We start from the raw sequence: 15,852 nt of genomic DNA, 5'->3' as shown, positions 1-15,852 counted from the left end.
GAAATGATTATTTCTTCATCTCTAGAAATCCTAGCAACTCATGTTACCTCTTCTAACTGAAGAAATCTTATGTTTTTCTATGTACTTATAATCTTTCCTTTCCTAAAGGTAGACATTTGGTTAAAAATGAAAAAGTGTAAACAAAAAGGCTATTTACTTGAATTTTTAAAAAGATTTTATTTTTAGAGAGGAGGAAAGGGAGGGAAAAAGAGGGAAACATTGATATGTGAGAAAAACACTGACTGGCAGCCTCTGGTATGTGCCTAGACTGGGACCAAACCTGCAACCTAGGCAAATTCCCTGGCTGGGAATCAAACTGGCAACCTTTTGCTTTGCCATACAATGACCAACCAAACCACACCAGTCAGGGCACATTTAACTGAATTTTTAAAGACAGACCTCAGTACCTAAATTATGAAAGTCAGAAATACCTGGTTCTGAAAACACTGTAAACTCTTTAAAAGAAAATCCTATAAAGCTCTTTAAAAAATTGTATTTTATTGATTACGCTATTACAGTTGCCCTGATTTATCCCCTTTTGCTCCCCTCCACCCAGCACCCCCACTCCCTCAGGCAATCCCCACACCTTGTTCATGTCTGTGGGTCATGAGTATGAGTTCTTTGGTTTCTCCATTCCCTACACTGTACTTTACATCTCCATGGCTATTCTGTGACTGCTTATTTGTACTTCTTAATCCCCTCACTTCTTCACCCACTCTTCCTTCCCCTCTGGCCACCATCAAAATGCTCTCTGTATCCATGACTCTGTCTCTGTTCTTGTTTGCTTAGTTTCTTAGATTCAGTTGTTGACAGGTATTTATTGCCATTTTATTGTTCATAGTTTTGGTCTTATCAACCTTGCAGCGCTTCCTAATGGAGTGTGAGAGGTCACGTGGATGACGTGTGTCATCCAACTCTCTCTGTTGCAGAATTCCGGGTAAACTGCACAGCTTAGGCGCTTGGCTGGAACTGAGGTGATGCAACAGCTTTTGAAGATTATTAATCTGCTGCACACAGCATTGTCATGTTGACATTGGACTAAAACTGACGATTATTTTGCATGGATGACTATTGCTATCCATGAGACCACTTGAGGGATAAGTAAGTCCCTTTAACATTTCGTATGATAATGGTTTGGTGATGATGAACTCCTTTAGTTTTTTCTTGTCTGGGAAGTTCTTTTTATCTGCCCTTCAATTCAAAATGATATCTTTGCTAGGTAGAGCAATCTTGGCTGTAGGTCCCTGCTTTTCATGATTTTGAATATTTCTTGCTAATCCCTTCTAGCCTGCAAGGCCTCTTTTGAGAAATCAGCTGACAGTCTTATGGGAACCCCCCTATAGGTAACTAACTTCTTTTTTCTTGCTCCCTTTAAGAACTTCTCTTTATCTTTAACCTTTGGCATTTTAATTATAATGAGAGTCTTGGAGTGAGCCTCTTTGCATTGATCTTGTTTGGGACTCCCTGTGCTTCCTGGACTTGCATGTCTGTTTCCTTCATCAAATTAGGAAAGTTTTCTTCCACTATTTTTTCAGATAATTTCCAATTTCTTGCTCTTTTTCTTCTTCCTCTATGATGCAGATGTTAAACCTCTTGAAGTTGTCCCAGAGGCTGCTTATACCATCCTCTTTTTTGGGGGGTTCTTTCTTCTTCTTGTTCTGATTGGTTGTTTTTTGCTTCCTTATGTTCCAAATTACTGATTTGATACTCAGCTTCACCCACTCTACCTTTGTTCCCCTATAAGTTGTTCTTTATTTCAATTAGTGTATTTTTCATTTCTAACTGGGTCTTTTGTTATACTGCTGAGTCCCTAAGTTCCTTGAGCATACACATAACCAGTGTTTGAACTTTGCATCTGATAGATTGCTTGTTCTTTTTCTGGAGTTTTGATCTGTTTTCTCATCTGGGCCATGTTTCTTCTACCAACTCAATACCCACTCTGGTTTTTGTAGCCAGAAGTTATGGGGACTTATCTTCCTGGCACTGGAACCCTGGGGCCAGGACTCCTTGCTCCCGAGACATCCCTCCAGAATTTTTTATTCAACACATGTGGGTGTGGGATCAGCCCATCCTGTGTCTCCACCCCTTCTACCAGTCTGGATGGATGTGGTTTCTTTAATTCTGTAGCTGTCAGACTTCCATTCAACTTGATTTCTGATGGTTCTGAGCGATGGTTGTCCTGTAATTTAGTTGTAATTTTGATGTGGTTGTGTGAGGAGGCAAGCTCTGTTCACTTATGCTGCCATCTTGACTGGACGTTACTACAGAGCTCTTCTACAACAAAGGGTAGGATGTTCAATCGGAAGGAACAATGTAATTAACGGCACGGTGGGGCAGTATCTTCCACCCCCCAGGTCTTTATTTTATAAAGAGAACTTCTCACTAGCAACTAAATGAAAAGGTTTTTATGAGAATGGCTAAAGATCGGCCCTAAAAAAGCAGAAAAAGATAAAGTTGGAAGTACTTTTTACCCGTAAGATTCGAGGGGGAAAATGTAAAAGTCTGATAACGCCAAGAACTGGCTAGAGGATATGAATAAATAGGAGCTTTTGTTCACTGCCTGTAGAAAAGTAAATTTGTACAGCCACTCCAAAAAGGTATCAGCATATCTAATAAAACTAAAAATTCACATAACCCATGTTGTAGCAATTGTACTTTCAGGACTATAGTTGACCCCTGAACATGAACATTTGGGGTACTGACACCCCCCTACACAGCTGGAAAAACCAAGTGTAGCTCAGCTCCCCCAAAACTGCACTACCCCAGATGCCCTGCAGCATCCACAAGGAACTGGTTCAGGAACCCCCGCAGATACCAAAACCCACGGACGCTCGAATCCACTATACTAAATGGCGTAGCTCAATGCATACAGTCAGCCCCCTGCATCTGTGGACGCCCAACCACAGACTGAAAAGAGCACAGGCATTCACTGAAACAAATTTGCATATCAGTAGACCTGTGCAATTCAAAACCACGGGTCAACTGTATCTTTTATGCAAATCTGCAAACACACAAACATTACATGTTACTTACAGCTCTGTGTTTACATAATAAAAGTATGGAATGGAAAGCTACACATCCAAATTCATGACAGTGTTGCTTTTGAAAAGGACAAAGTAAACGCCATCAGTCATGTTTTATTTAGAGAAGAAATGATTTAAGTTAAATATAACACACTAATTCAGGGTTAGTATTGACTGTACTATTCTCTGTGTTTTACTGAAATTTTAAAATCTTTTTAAAAAAAGATTTTATTTTTAGAGGGGAAAGGAGGGAGAATGAGGAGAGAAATACTAATGTGTGGTTGCTTCTCGAGTGTCCAACCACTGCGGACCTGGCCCACAGCCCAGGCATGTGTCCTGACTGGGAATCGAACCAGCAACTCTTTGGTTCATAGGCTGGAACTCAATCTACTGACCCACACCAGCCAGGGCTTATTTTTTAAGAATCTTTATAAATTAAAAAAATAATAGGATTACTAAAGAGATAGAACAAAATGATCAACCATATACAGCTGATAAATGGGAATTTTAAGTTAAATAATTAGTAAATTATACATGGCTTCTTTTCAAGTAATATGAATGTAGAGAAAGACACCTGCCATGTACCTGGATAATATGGCCGATATCAAGAAAATGTCCCTAATCACCTATATAAACCACAGAGTAATACGAAAGAAAGAATACAGGTTTTTCTAAGCAGTCAAACCTGGTTTCCCAGTTTTGTTTCTTCAGTTAGTAGATGGTAAGTTATTTAACTTAACTTGAGCTTTAGCTTTAGACATCTCATCAATAATACTTATCTCCTAAGATTATGAGGCATAAAAGAGAGTAAGTTTATAAAACGCAAGCCAACATGAGCACACAGTAAACGATCGCTGCTGCTGACCACGACACTCACTATTACCTAAAGAATGGGAATCTATGCAGCTACCCGGATACTCAATAGACACAGAGAGAGCGCCGAAGGATAAGTATTTGTCACTGTGCTCAGCATTCATCTGGGGCACACGACCTTGATCCTAAACCCTAGATTGTTAGTCAAGTAGAAATTAAAGTATGTAACATCTGATCTCTGCTTTAAAATATTCTAGGAGGAGAAATAAGATTAGCAAAATGCTGGTAATTGCCGAAACTGGATAATGGGCAAGTGGGAGTCATTACAACAGTCTCTCCATGTTTACCTAAGTTTAAGAAAGGAGGGAGGGAAAGCAGGAAGAAACAAAAGAATGAAAGAACAAATTTTTAAAGAAGCAAGTTGACCTAAAATGGAGAAGAGAAATTCTCCCAGCCATCTAGCTTCGTTAAAACAACTCCTAAGGATTATCCAAACCGCTGTACTCTGACTGTGTGAGCCTCATTCTGCAGACAACACCGTGTTCCTGTGGCTGCAGAATGGGGAAGGTCACTGCCCCTAGAGATGCGGAGATATAAAAACTCTTCTTCATAATCAAGAAGTTTTCTGTGCATTCACTTAAAAAAGTTTCTTAATAATAGAAAAACATCTTTGGTGTATGGCAGAAATTTCCAGTTAACCTCAAATTCACACTCTGCTTCTGTCTCATAGAAATAGAGCCCCACGTTTTCAGCTAGGGACATGGCCACTTAGAATACTGACTATATTTTCCAGCCCCTGCACAAGTAGGTTTGGTCATCTGATTTCTGGCTAAAGGCGTGTGAACAGAAGTGATGAGTGCAACTTTTTGGTTGTGCCTCCTCTCCCCGTTCCCTTTCTCTCTTCCTCTTGGCCAGAAATATGAAGATGGCAGCATGAGATGGAGGCAGCTATCTTAGCCCACAAGGTGAAAATCAAATTTTGAGAATGATGGAGCAACTAAGAATCTAGATTCTTAGAGGAATCTAGATTCTTGATTGTGGGGTCAACACACCAGGACTGCCTACTGGTCTTTTATGTATGAAAGAAATGAACTTAAGCTTCTGGTTTTTGGATATCTTGGTTACAGCAACTGAACGTTTTTCTAAGACAAGTGTTCGCATATCCTAAATACAGCAAATTTGCCTATTGCACAAGCTCAATTACACAATCTATTTTGTGGTCCTAAAGAAAGCAAAGTTCTTATAAAATAATACATACATATTGAACCTATTTTACTTTCTTCCCCCAAATTCCATTCATCTGACTTGCTTTTCTCTCCCTATGCCAAACTCTATCGTCACACTAATTGCTTCAAAATTTCTAGGATATGATGCAATCCCTCCAAGAGTCAAGTAAAATGTGGTATCCTAGGTTGGTCACAGGAAGGCAGTTTTTACTAGCAAAGCTTATCCACTAAGAACACAGCATTAGCAAGATTAACAGCTCCTCGTTTGTTCTAAAAAATGGAGAATGAGGAAGTGGGGCATTCTTCTGTGGGGAGCCCTACACACAGCTGTCTATGGACACATGGAAGGCTCTTCAGAAGGAAACTACAACCCCAAATTAGTTTTGCTTTTTTCAAACAATGTAACATTTTGGCCTAGAACCTTCTCTGTACTCCTAATTCCCTTCTAGTTTTATAAAGCAGGCGCCCTTCCTTCTGCATTGTTATAAACACATCACTTTGATTCATGCTTTGATTCAATGTTTCTATTTCTGCCCTTCCCGTGCCCTTTACAGATACTTGTAAGTCAGAATTCACTTCAGTGACAGGAAGATGAAGACTCTGTACATGTGATTTTCTCTCCAGACATTGAACACTACAGCCAATTACAATTTAGTAACAATGATAACAGCTGTTTACATTGCACGCGTACAGTGGGCTTGTCCCCAGTCACATACATTAGCACCTGCTCTGTGCTAGGTCCTTTCTGTGCGATGATCTCTACTTCTACAACTCTGAAAGACAGAGGATATTCCTCCAGAGATAAACCTGCCCAGGCCACACCAGTACTCACTGGTTGAGATCTGACATTTGTAACAAGCTGTAGTCTGAAGCTTTTTTTCCCTAGTCTGAATACCCTTTTTACTATGCATACTGCCTGCTTTCCCACACGAACCCACGGATCCCTATCTCTTTTCAGGTTGAAAATTGTAGCCCTCTCTACTTTCATGAAGAAGACAGACTGTGTTTATATTGTGCCCAAGTTGTATGGAAAGTAAAACAGTCCCATTTGGTTCATCCTCTCTGGTTCCCAGCAGTTTCTAGGAATGTACTTCATCAATAACCAGGGACTTGCCTGTACTTGCAGATAGCTCCTTATCTTGAGTCCAAAGCATGAATTAAATTCCCTGTATCTTTTCTCATGCCCTAGGGCTTCTTTGCAGTTCTTTCACATTCTTCTGTAGCTTTTCTTTTTAGTGCCTTCAAACTTTATTCAGGGCATTCTAGCACAAACCTATCCACTTCCTCTTAGTCCGCATTGCCATTGGGTGGGTGGCAACAGGACAAGAAAGCCAATACAGTTCTTCAGCATTACTGGATGAGTGGATTTGCAAAATGCAAACCAGCACAAAGTGGAAACTAACTTATTTAGGGTGAGTATAAACAGCAACGCTGTATTAACTCAAATACCTAAATTGGTAGTACCATATATCTCTAAGTGAAATAAAATAGATTGTGAAGAACACACACAAAGTGTCTGAGGAGGAAGTCCAGAGGACAATAACTCACTCACTAGAGGACACTAACACAACACCTGCCCCTGATCAAAACAACGGAAGGCACACCGGAAAGCTGTTGAGGCAGCTGTCTTAGTGATTCTGGCCATGTAAGCCCCGAAGTCAAACTGGTGCTGTGGCTCCGTGGTTCCTAAACTTGCCTGATCGTATGAGTAAGTAGGGGAGCTTTTTAAAAATCCACACTCCCAGGACCCCCAAGAAGATGTGGTTCAGTAAGTCTGAGATAGGAACCTGGGCAACTCGATGTGTTTTTAGTCACCAGGTGATTCTTATGACCAGATACATTTGGGAAAGTAATGGACTCTTACACATTCTACAACCACCTATTATGGCACTATAAATTTCTATTTCGATCCATACATAGCTATCTAGACTAACCAAAATAAAATCTTTTTGTTGTAAAATATTCCCCTCAAAAAAATTAACTCTCCCTAGATAGGCTGGCTCTCAAGTTGAAAAACAAATACTTCACGTAATGTTCTTAACAGCTTTAGAATATATCTGCCCCCTAAGTGGGATTATTTGACTTCGAATGTTCTAAAGGCATGTTTAATGACAGACAATGTCGCACATTTTAATCAGCTCTGGAATGAGGAGTCTTGGAATCAGCAGATGTGAGTTCAAATCCTCTGTCACTTACTAGCTGTGGGAAAACGTGGATCTGTGTGCAATTTACAGCTCCCCCAACACATTAATTCCCCACACTTCCGAATTATACAGAAAAGAAACTCTCCAAAGAGGCAAGAATCACTGAACAGATCATAGAGCCTGGACATCAGAGGTACACACGACAGCACCCTCCTACCAGAAATAAACAAGTAAACCATAGATAAGACCTTGGTGCTGTCAGTTACCCATTTCGGAATGTATCAGTGGAAAGCTGTGTTCATGAAGTCCATCACCTTCACTGCCACAGAGGTAACATTGTGTCCCTTTGCCTCTGTGCCTGTTGCTGGAGCCCCTGTCATACCGTGCGTGCCCCTGCTCTTTGTCAAGGATTACTGGAAGAGCAGATGGAGCTAACATCAACTGACGTGCTTTTCCAATGGGCTGTCGTCTACAGATTTTTCTGGGACAGCAACCCTGTCACCCTTTACCTTTCCAGCACTTGTCAATTATTTAAGCAAATAATGGTCACTTACTTGTTGACCTCCCCATCCCCACCCAACACAAACCTTGGAGGGCTGCATCTTTGGTGACTGGGCAGTCCCTTCTCCAGCAGTTATGACCTGTTTTTGAGGGGACACAGCTATCATGTGACCCCCTTTCACAGTCACATACTGAGGGAGTGGTGACTGGCTGGCAGCTCCTGTTGTGGGCACGTGAGAGGCTTCACCAGGTTCCTGTTTGATGATTACCTTGCAACAAACATGATAATGATACTGAATAAACATCCCAAGATAAAAGCTACTAATATCTGAATCTATTCTGTTTGTAGGAATAAATTAATGAGGCTTGGTCTGTAAAGAATGACTCCACCAGAACAGTACAAATACTGCTTCAAGGTGGCCTGCAACAGCTATTAAAGGGGCCACAAGGAGGATCTGGACTCGATCCTCTGTCCTGCAAACTGAGCCCAGTCATTTGTTTCAGATACTGGCGAAAGGCAGCAGAGAAACACACTGTGCTCTCTGAAGCTCCCATGTTGTCGGGCCCCAAGCTGCCCCGTGGACACCACTGAGTGAACGGAAGCAGGTCTCCGAAGTAGGATCTGCTCTTAGAACTGAGACAGACTAGTAAGTTACCTGTTGTGGGGTGGTGTCCGTCCACACTAACATGACGCAAAAAAGACCATGTAACAAGACCTTATCGACCTACAGGATAATCCCCTGGAAAACACTCACTTTGGTAAAGGCTCCAAGTCCTCCAGTTATAGGTTTGGGGCTTTGAACCTTAGGGTGACTCCCAATTGGGCAAAGAGGTGGCATAGATGCAAACAAAGAGTCTTCCTGCTGTGGATATAAAAACACATATTGTACGGTTAGGATAAAACGCGTGATTTCAGGTACTCTACAGTCACATATATTTAATACAAATACGTTACATTCTCTAGCATCATAAACCAAAAACCAAACCAAAACAAAAAACCCAAAACTCTCTGGGGTCTTCTACGCCGGCATTTTCATGTCACTTAGAAAACAAACGCAAAGAGAGGCCCGGCAGGAAATGCCAAGGGAACCTGGCAGGAACCCACGCCTCTGCGCCTGCTCCGTGCGGGAAGGCTGCCACCACGCCACCTCTGGTCCTTAGCTGACGTGCTGGTTTGCGACTCCAGTCTCCTGCCGAATGGTAAGCTACCAAAGGACATGTGTTGTACTTATTTCTTTTCTATCCCTAGAGCCCAGGTACTAAATAAATACATGAATGAAACAGGCAGTTAGAGTACTTCAGTGTTTCAGAGTACTCACGACTTGCTTTGTTATCTGTACTCAGAATAAATACCTGGGGCGGGGGAAATTTTTCAATAAGCATTTAAAAAACAAAATGACAAAAAGAACTCAAACAATTAGCAAATGCAAAGACAACAAAAGTCAACATCCAAAATATTGTCATGTCTTTAATTCTCAAATACAAAATGCAAATCTCAGAGGTAATTTGTCATAAATAAATGTTAGGGGCAAGAAACAAAGTTAAGAACACTCCCTCACTGTGTAATGAAAAGACCATCAACAAATATTACAAAGCAGACTGGCAAAGAATTAAGACCTTAAAGGAAATTATTTCAATTCGGGAATCTGTATAATACAATGCTGACAGACTACACTGAATTTAGAGACAAAATTCACCCGTGTCATCATCATTCAGTGCCTAAGAAATGCTATGTTGGCACCAGTCATGGAAGAAAAAAATCTTTGAATTCTTGGGAACTCTCACACAGGAGTTTATACCTCAAAAGGCCTAGCATTAAGGCAGCCATGAGAATGATAAATAAGTTGAATGACTAACTAAAGAGCAAGTATTGTCTTTGCTAAACAGTGAGCATATATCTAGCACTTTGATCTGAACAAGTCAGGTCCAAATTTCAAAAGACTTATTACTCTGAAAAATGAAAAACAGAGTGGAAAGAGGAATTATTTTTAAGTAACTAAATGGCTGACATGTGGACAAGGAAATAAGGAAATATATTTACTCCTTATTGGTAAAAATATATGAAAAAGGTATTGTCAGATGAATTTTTATAAGGAAAATTTTATTAAAAAGCTGCTCCCCCCACACCCCCTAAAAAAAGAAGACCTCATCATAGTAAGTTTTCAAATAGATACTGGGTAACCAATAGAAAGACATGTTGAGAAACATTTTCTTTTTCTTCCTTCCTTCCTTCCTTCCTTCTTGTATAAAGATTTTATTTTTTTAGGAAGGCGGGGGAGAGAGAGAAACATGGATTGGTTGCCTTTTGTATGCGTTCCAATGGGGATGGAACCCACAACTCAGGCATGTGCTCTGCCCAGGAATTGCACCAGCGACCTTTCACTTTGTGGGATGATGCCCAACCAACTGAGCCACACCAGTCAGGGGGAGAAACATTTTCTACACTAGGAAAAGATCAAGGTAAGGTATAGAATTCTGGAGTAAGATGATCTTTAAGATACTTATTAGCCTAAAGCACAGGTGGCAAACACAAGGCCCGCAGCCGAATCTGGCCCTCCACCTTGTTTTATCCAGCCTGGCACCCTGTTTTCTACCCAGCAGCAGTGCCGAACTCTCACTTAACTGTTAAGGAGTAGTTGCATTTACACAGTCCTAAAGTTACATTCAGCCCTTTGAAGGCAACCACGAGGGTGATGTGGCCCCTGGTGGAAATGAGTTTGACACCTCAAGGTTCTACTTCACACAATTTGCAGTACCAGCTGACAAATTACTATTGAACTAAAACACAGTCTTTAAAACTAGCAAAATGCAGTAATGCAATAGAGTATTACCTTAACAGTAGAGGTTACGAAACTACTTCCATGAATTTTAGGAATAGGGGAACCTGTTTCCTGGGAGGCCTGAGAGGCAGTGGAGAGCTTGTTTGTAGGACTTCCTGTGAGCAAGGCAGATGTAAAAGTAAAGTGTAAATAATTTGCAAAATGGAATTTTAAAGCATTTTCTACCACCCTCTCCTTTCTCCCACTATTTATTTTTCATTTATAAGGGCTAAAAACTTACTACCCTGAAGTTGTTAGAAAAAATATGAGGATTCATCCTACAAAGTTGACCACTTTGCTAACCTGAAAAGGGACAAGCAGCTAGCAAGGGAGTGTACAAGAATAAGTAAAACGTGCCCACCTACATACACATACTCTGTTACTTATATAAAAAGATAATACTGTAACGGTGGTATTGGTTCTTCAACAATGTGCCAAACTGTGTGCATTCAAGTGCATACTAGCTCCTTCAGAGAAGCAACTAGAAGTTTACACCTCTTTGAAGATACCTCCGACATTCAACATTTTATACTCCATCTGTACAACTGCCATTAGGGTCTGACAAAAATAAGTCCCATTATCTACAGTCAAAAAATAAGATAAAAAAAATGGTATCTGATCACCTACCCATTTACAAACTTGTCTGCAAAGATGTTTGGCTGATTGCTAAAAGTAAACATCCTCACAGGACACCTATTCAGCATCCTAAGTATATTCAAAAGGTTATTTGGTAATTTCTGAAAGTAGCATTTATTTTTTTTAAGATTTTATTTATTTATTTTTAGATGGGGGGAAAGAAGGAAGAAAGAGAGGAAGAGAAACATCAATGTGTGGTTGCCTCTTATGCACCCCCTATTGGGGACCTGGCCCACAACCCAGGCATGTGCCCTGAGTAGGAATCGAACCAGCAGCCCTTGATTCTGGGCTCAACCCACTAAGCTACACCAGCCGGGCTGAAAGCAGCATTTATTTTTAAAAGAGTTCCACAATCATCATAACTGTTAAAGGAACCAACTTTTCTAAAAACAAAACTACTCGGAATGGCCCAACACATTCATGTGTGTGAAAATCAAATATTTTGGGGAAAAAAGTTTCATTACCTTACAGATATCTCTCTTTATTTCCCTTAATTAGAAGTGAAAATGACAGGAAAGTTTACACTTAGGAACACATGTTTACATAGTTTAATTGAAAGGAATAAGTAAATTGTTAGTGGAAGTACTTTTAAAAACAATCCTGAAATGCAGTCTGTAGTTACATGAGCTGATGGTGACCAACGCGGTGAGTGCAAAGCCTTTTATTCTTCCCATCAGCGTTTTCTGTTTATAACGGTGGGGTATATTTTTCCTCCCACATGCAAACTTTACCTTACTCACAGAAAAGTAAAGATGACTTTTAATTTGGGGTGAAATAAAAAGGGCTCACAAAATTATTCTTGTACTAAAGCTTACTTTCAGAAAGTTAATAACCACACTGCTTACAGGCCCAAAAAGAATGAATGTCTTCCAAATGAAATAAAACTTTTTTTTTTGGAAAATTAATTATGGCTTGCTTTTAATCTTTAGAAACTAAAAAGAAATCTTAAGTAAATTATTAAAATAGAACTTTTACAAAGAGTACATCTTCCCTCAGAAATAGCACTGGTGTTACTCTTATATATATATTTCTCCTGTTCATGGATAAAGATTTCATTCTCCCATTAAATGGCTACTAAGTCATGCTAGGATTTCATCTTTAAAAAGATCCAATCTTTGGATCGAGTATTGATCAAACACACACCTGTAGTGGGGGTGGCGGCTCCAAGCACCTGCCCTGGCTTGTCCATGATAACGTAAGGATTGCTGATAACAGAGCTGGCGGTGCCTTGCTTCACATGGACTGGAGTGGAAGTTGGGGTTCGAGGCAATGGTGATGGACTTGGTGTTGATATAGGGGAACCTTTATTAATTAAAAAGAGAAAAAAGACACTAAACAAAATAGGTATATTCAATCCATATAAGAAGATGCTTAGGTAACGAGAAGGTAACGAGAGAAGGGCAGGGCTGCCAGGACAAAGGTGACAAACTGGGACAGCAAAGGAGACTGTAAGCGTCAGGTGCTCAGCAGCAGCAGGCGGAGCCCAGGGACTGGTGTGCTTCACTCTCTGCAGCCGTATCCGTGGAACAGCAGCATGAGCATCGGCATCACTGGGGAGCTTGGTAGAAACAGACTCTCAGGTCCTACCCCAGAACTACCAAATATGAATCTGTATTTTAACAAGTTCCCCCGAAAACACATTGAAGTTCAATAAGCAGTGCTTTGCATAACAGTGTGAAACTGCTGAATCCCTAGATGATAAATCTCTTAACAGCTTTGGCAGGTTGTTATGATACTGGTTATACTCGAAGATGCTAAAACTAGTAAGGAAATTAGTAAGTGAACAGTTGTTCAAGACTCCTTAGGAACCAGGAGTCTTGATTTGCAATTAATTTCCAAAAGGAAACTATGAAAGTCACTCACCCCAAACAAGTTTCCATCAGCACTATGTGACAGCTGCAATCCAGAGTCACGTTCCCACAGAACATGCTCCACAGTTCCCAATGTACCACTAAACATCCCCTATTGTCTTTTACTGACCAAATGTGTCAACCACGAATTTCTCTAAACTTCAAACCAATTTACACATTCAGCCTCCTCCACCTCTGAATCAGCAAGTTCCAAAGTGCTTCTAACTGGTAGGTAAAATGATGCGTTCTTTAGCTCTCGTCGATCTCAAAGCCTTGGATCATACTTCCACTTAATTTTCTATTTTTAACAAAGACTCTCACCACCCCCCCTTCATGTAAGTATCATACAAAAGCCTCCCAGGGTCTAAACAGTTTTATCGACTCACTTTCATGTCTTTTCTGAGTTGGTAGAGTCAAAATCATAATGTATATTCCTACTAAAAGTTTATCTGACATAAATGTGAAACTGCAGGCAATGAATAATTCTGCCTGGGTGAAAATGAAGCCTCAAATATGCCTACCGATAACAGGAATGAATAATTTTTCTCATGTGGTTAGAGAGTGTAACAGTTATTTCAACTCCACACCAAAAGGCCTCTGCATGTTTTCTAGTTGCTCTGGTATCCTTATATAATCCCCAAAATGTAACTCCCACTTTAAATTCAACCATAATCCTAGCAAACACTTTCCTGTGCTGATTCTTGGAGACGAAAATTTGACCTCTTTGAGTTTCACTTCCTGCCTCATTTCTAAAGTTGTTTCCATATAGATGACTTTTGTTTTTGCTTTGTGACATCTTCACTTTGCTTTGCTAATCAAAAGTGATTACTTGTTAAATAAACGAAAACCCTGCTCAGAACTAAAAAAAAATTTTTTAAACCACAGTACTTTGTCATTCCAACAATTTTACACTCATCGACTCACACACATCATCTGTGTACCTGAAACAATCTTGCAGCTCATGGTGATGGGCTGGAAGGATTTCCCAGGTGACTCAGGATTAGGAGCCTGATTCGGTGGCACAATTTTGCAGCTCGATGCTATTGGCTGAAAAGCTGAATTGCCATGAGAACAAAACATAACCTTCTGGGATGTTGTCATTTTGGTGGGTGTTCGTTCCAATGAAGATGGCAAAGAGTAAAATGTAGTGTGTCTCTCAGTTTCAGTATTGGCTGGGAATCCTGCTTGAAATGAACCAGGCAAATGGTAAGTCATTAATCACTTTGAAATAATAAAGTCTTACCTTTGTGAGGAAAGAATGGAACAATAAAAATCTTTCATCATTTCAGCAACCATTTAAGCCCTTTACTAGTAGTAAAATAAATACAATCCATGGTTATTTATTATCCCATTATACATTTTGAGATGATGTCCAACAATTCATGAATAAAGCAGCATCCAATCTAGCAAGGAAAGGGGCTCCCAGGAGCTGTACAACATGAAGGCCATTCAGAGGCAGAAGGGGGCAGGAACGAGGAAGCTGTATGAGCAAGAAGCAAATTGGCTGTGGTGAGGTGACCTTCCTCAGGGGATGGCAGGGGCCTATCAGGCAGACTACCTACCTACCTGGTGCTGACGAGGGGATTCCCGGCTGACTGCTTTATGATTCCATTTCTGGGAGAGGCTGAAACTGTAATTCAGTTTCAGTTTGGTGACAGGAGGCTTGTATAAGTGACCCCATTCGAGGCCTGTTGTATTATTTTTTAACAAATGTAAATATGCATAGAATATGCATAGCATTTTGTTAAAATGCTTCTTTAGAAAAATTAGAAAATATATTAACTATAAACCATAAATAATATAAAAAGTAGCCCTGGCTAGTATGCCTCAGTGGATTGAGTGCTGGCCTGGGAACCAAAGGGTCACCAGTTCAATTCCCAGTCAGGGCACATGCCTGGGTTGTGGGCCGGGTACCCAGTGGGGGTCACATGGGAGGCGACCACACATTGATGTTTCTCCCCCTCTCTTTCTTCCACGCTTCCCCTCTGTCTAGAAATAAATAAATAAAATATATTTTTTAAAAAAGTAGACGAGTTCATGATGTTCTCCCAATTTTTTTTCTTTTTCTTTTTTTTTAAGGATCTTATTTATTTTTAGAGAGGGAAGGGAGGGAGAAAGAGAGAGAGACAGAAACATCAATGTGCGGTTGCTGGGGGCCATGGCCTGCAACCCAGGCATGTGCCCTGACTGGGAATCAAACCTGTGACACTTTGGTTCACAGCCCGCGCTCAATCCACTGAGCTACACCAGCCAGGGCCCAATTTTTTATATGTGAATTGAAAACTGTTTAGAGAAGAGGAAAAACTCAAAAGAAGGCATTCACTTAATCTAATGATATCATGTCTTATTAAATGCCGATAAAGATATAACTGAAATTTAAAAAGAAATAAAGTTGAGATTTTACATAAAAACTAAAATATTAATATCACATGAAAATATAGGCTGAGACACTACAGTAATACCATTTAGAATCAATTAAATTTCTTACATGTAAGGTATGTAAGTGAACACTTAAATACTTTAACATTTGTTGATGCTGACTCTTAAATTTTAAATAAGATAAGGTATTTAATATTTAAGTTCACACAATTGGGAACCAGACCTGAAAAGTCTCTTGTAATTTATTAGAAGAAACTACTGCAGTCATCAAAGGATAAAAAGTTATTGATTTTTAATTCCAGAAAAAAATTACAATTTTCTTCCACCTGAAAATGTCAAAATTCAATGTATTTCTGTATTTACTACATATAATATAAAATAGCTTAAAATACATGTATCTTGAATTAAGACCTACTACATATAAATGACATAAATGTGAAACTCCCTGAGTTAGCTGGAAT

The 15,852-nt window shown here is 39.9% G+C and overlaps 1 protein-coding gene across 5 annotated transcripts in view; it reads right to left on the bottom strand.

Moving 5' to 3' along the window:
• The window catches only part of YEATS2 (YEATS domain containing 2), an 86,430-nt gene that overhangs the window by 32,000 nt on the left and 38,578 nt on the right, over positions 1-15,852 (bottom strand). For 2 of the 5 annotated variants that reach the window (XM_036017753.1, XM_036017754.1), the window contains exons 11-15: positions 13,954-14,196; positions 12,306-12,464; positions 10,539-10,642; positions 8,463-8,570; positions 7,794-7,976 (exon numbers count right to left, since the gene is read on the bottom strand). In XM_036017753.1, coding sequence (XP_035873646.1) covers positions 7,794-7,976; positions 8,463-8,570; positions 10,539-10,642; positions 12,306-12,464; positions 13,954-14,196 — 797 coding nt within the window. The remainder of the gene's footprint in view (positions 1-7,793; positions 7,977-8,462; positions 8,571-10,538; positions 10,643-12,305; positions 12,465-13,953; positions 14,197-15,852) is intronic. The other 3 variants (XM_028504552.2, XM_028504553.2, XM_036017756.1) reach the window with 3 other exon arrangements.

The sequence above is a fragment of the Phyllostomus discolor genome, chromosome 2 (genome assembly GCF_004126475.2).
Source record: "Phyllostomus discolor isolate MPI-MPIP mPhyDis1 chromosome 2, mPhyDis1.pri.v3, whole genome shotgun sequence".
Classification (NCBI taxonomy): Eukaryota; Metazoa; Chordata; class Mammalia; order Chiroptera; family Phyllostomidae; genus Phyllostomus; species Phyllostomus discolor.
Note: the sequence above shows the minus strand (reverse complement) of the source record. Positions and strands in the feature narration are given on the sequence as shown.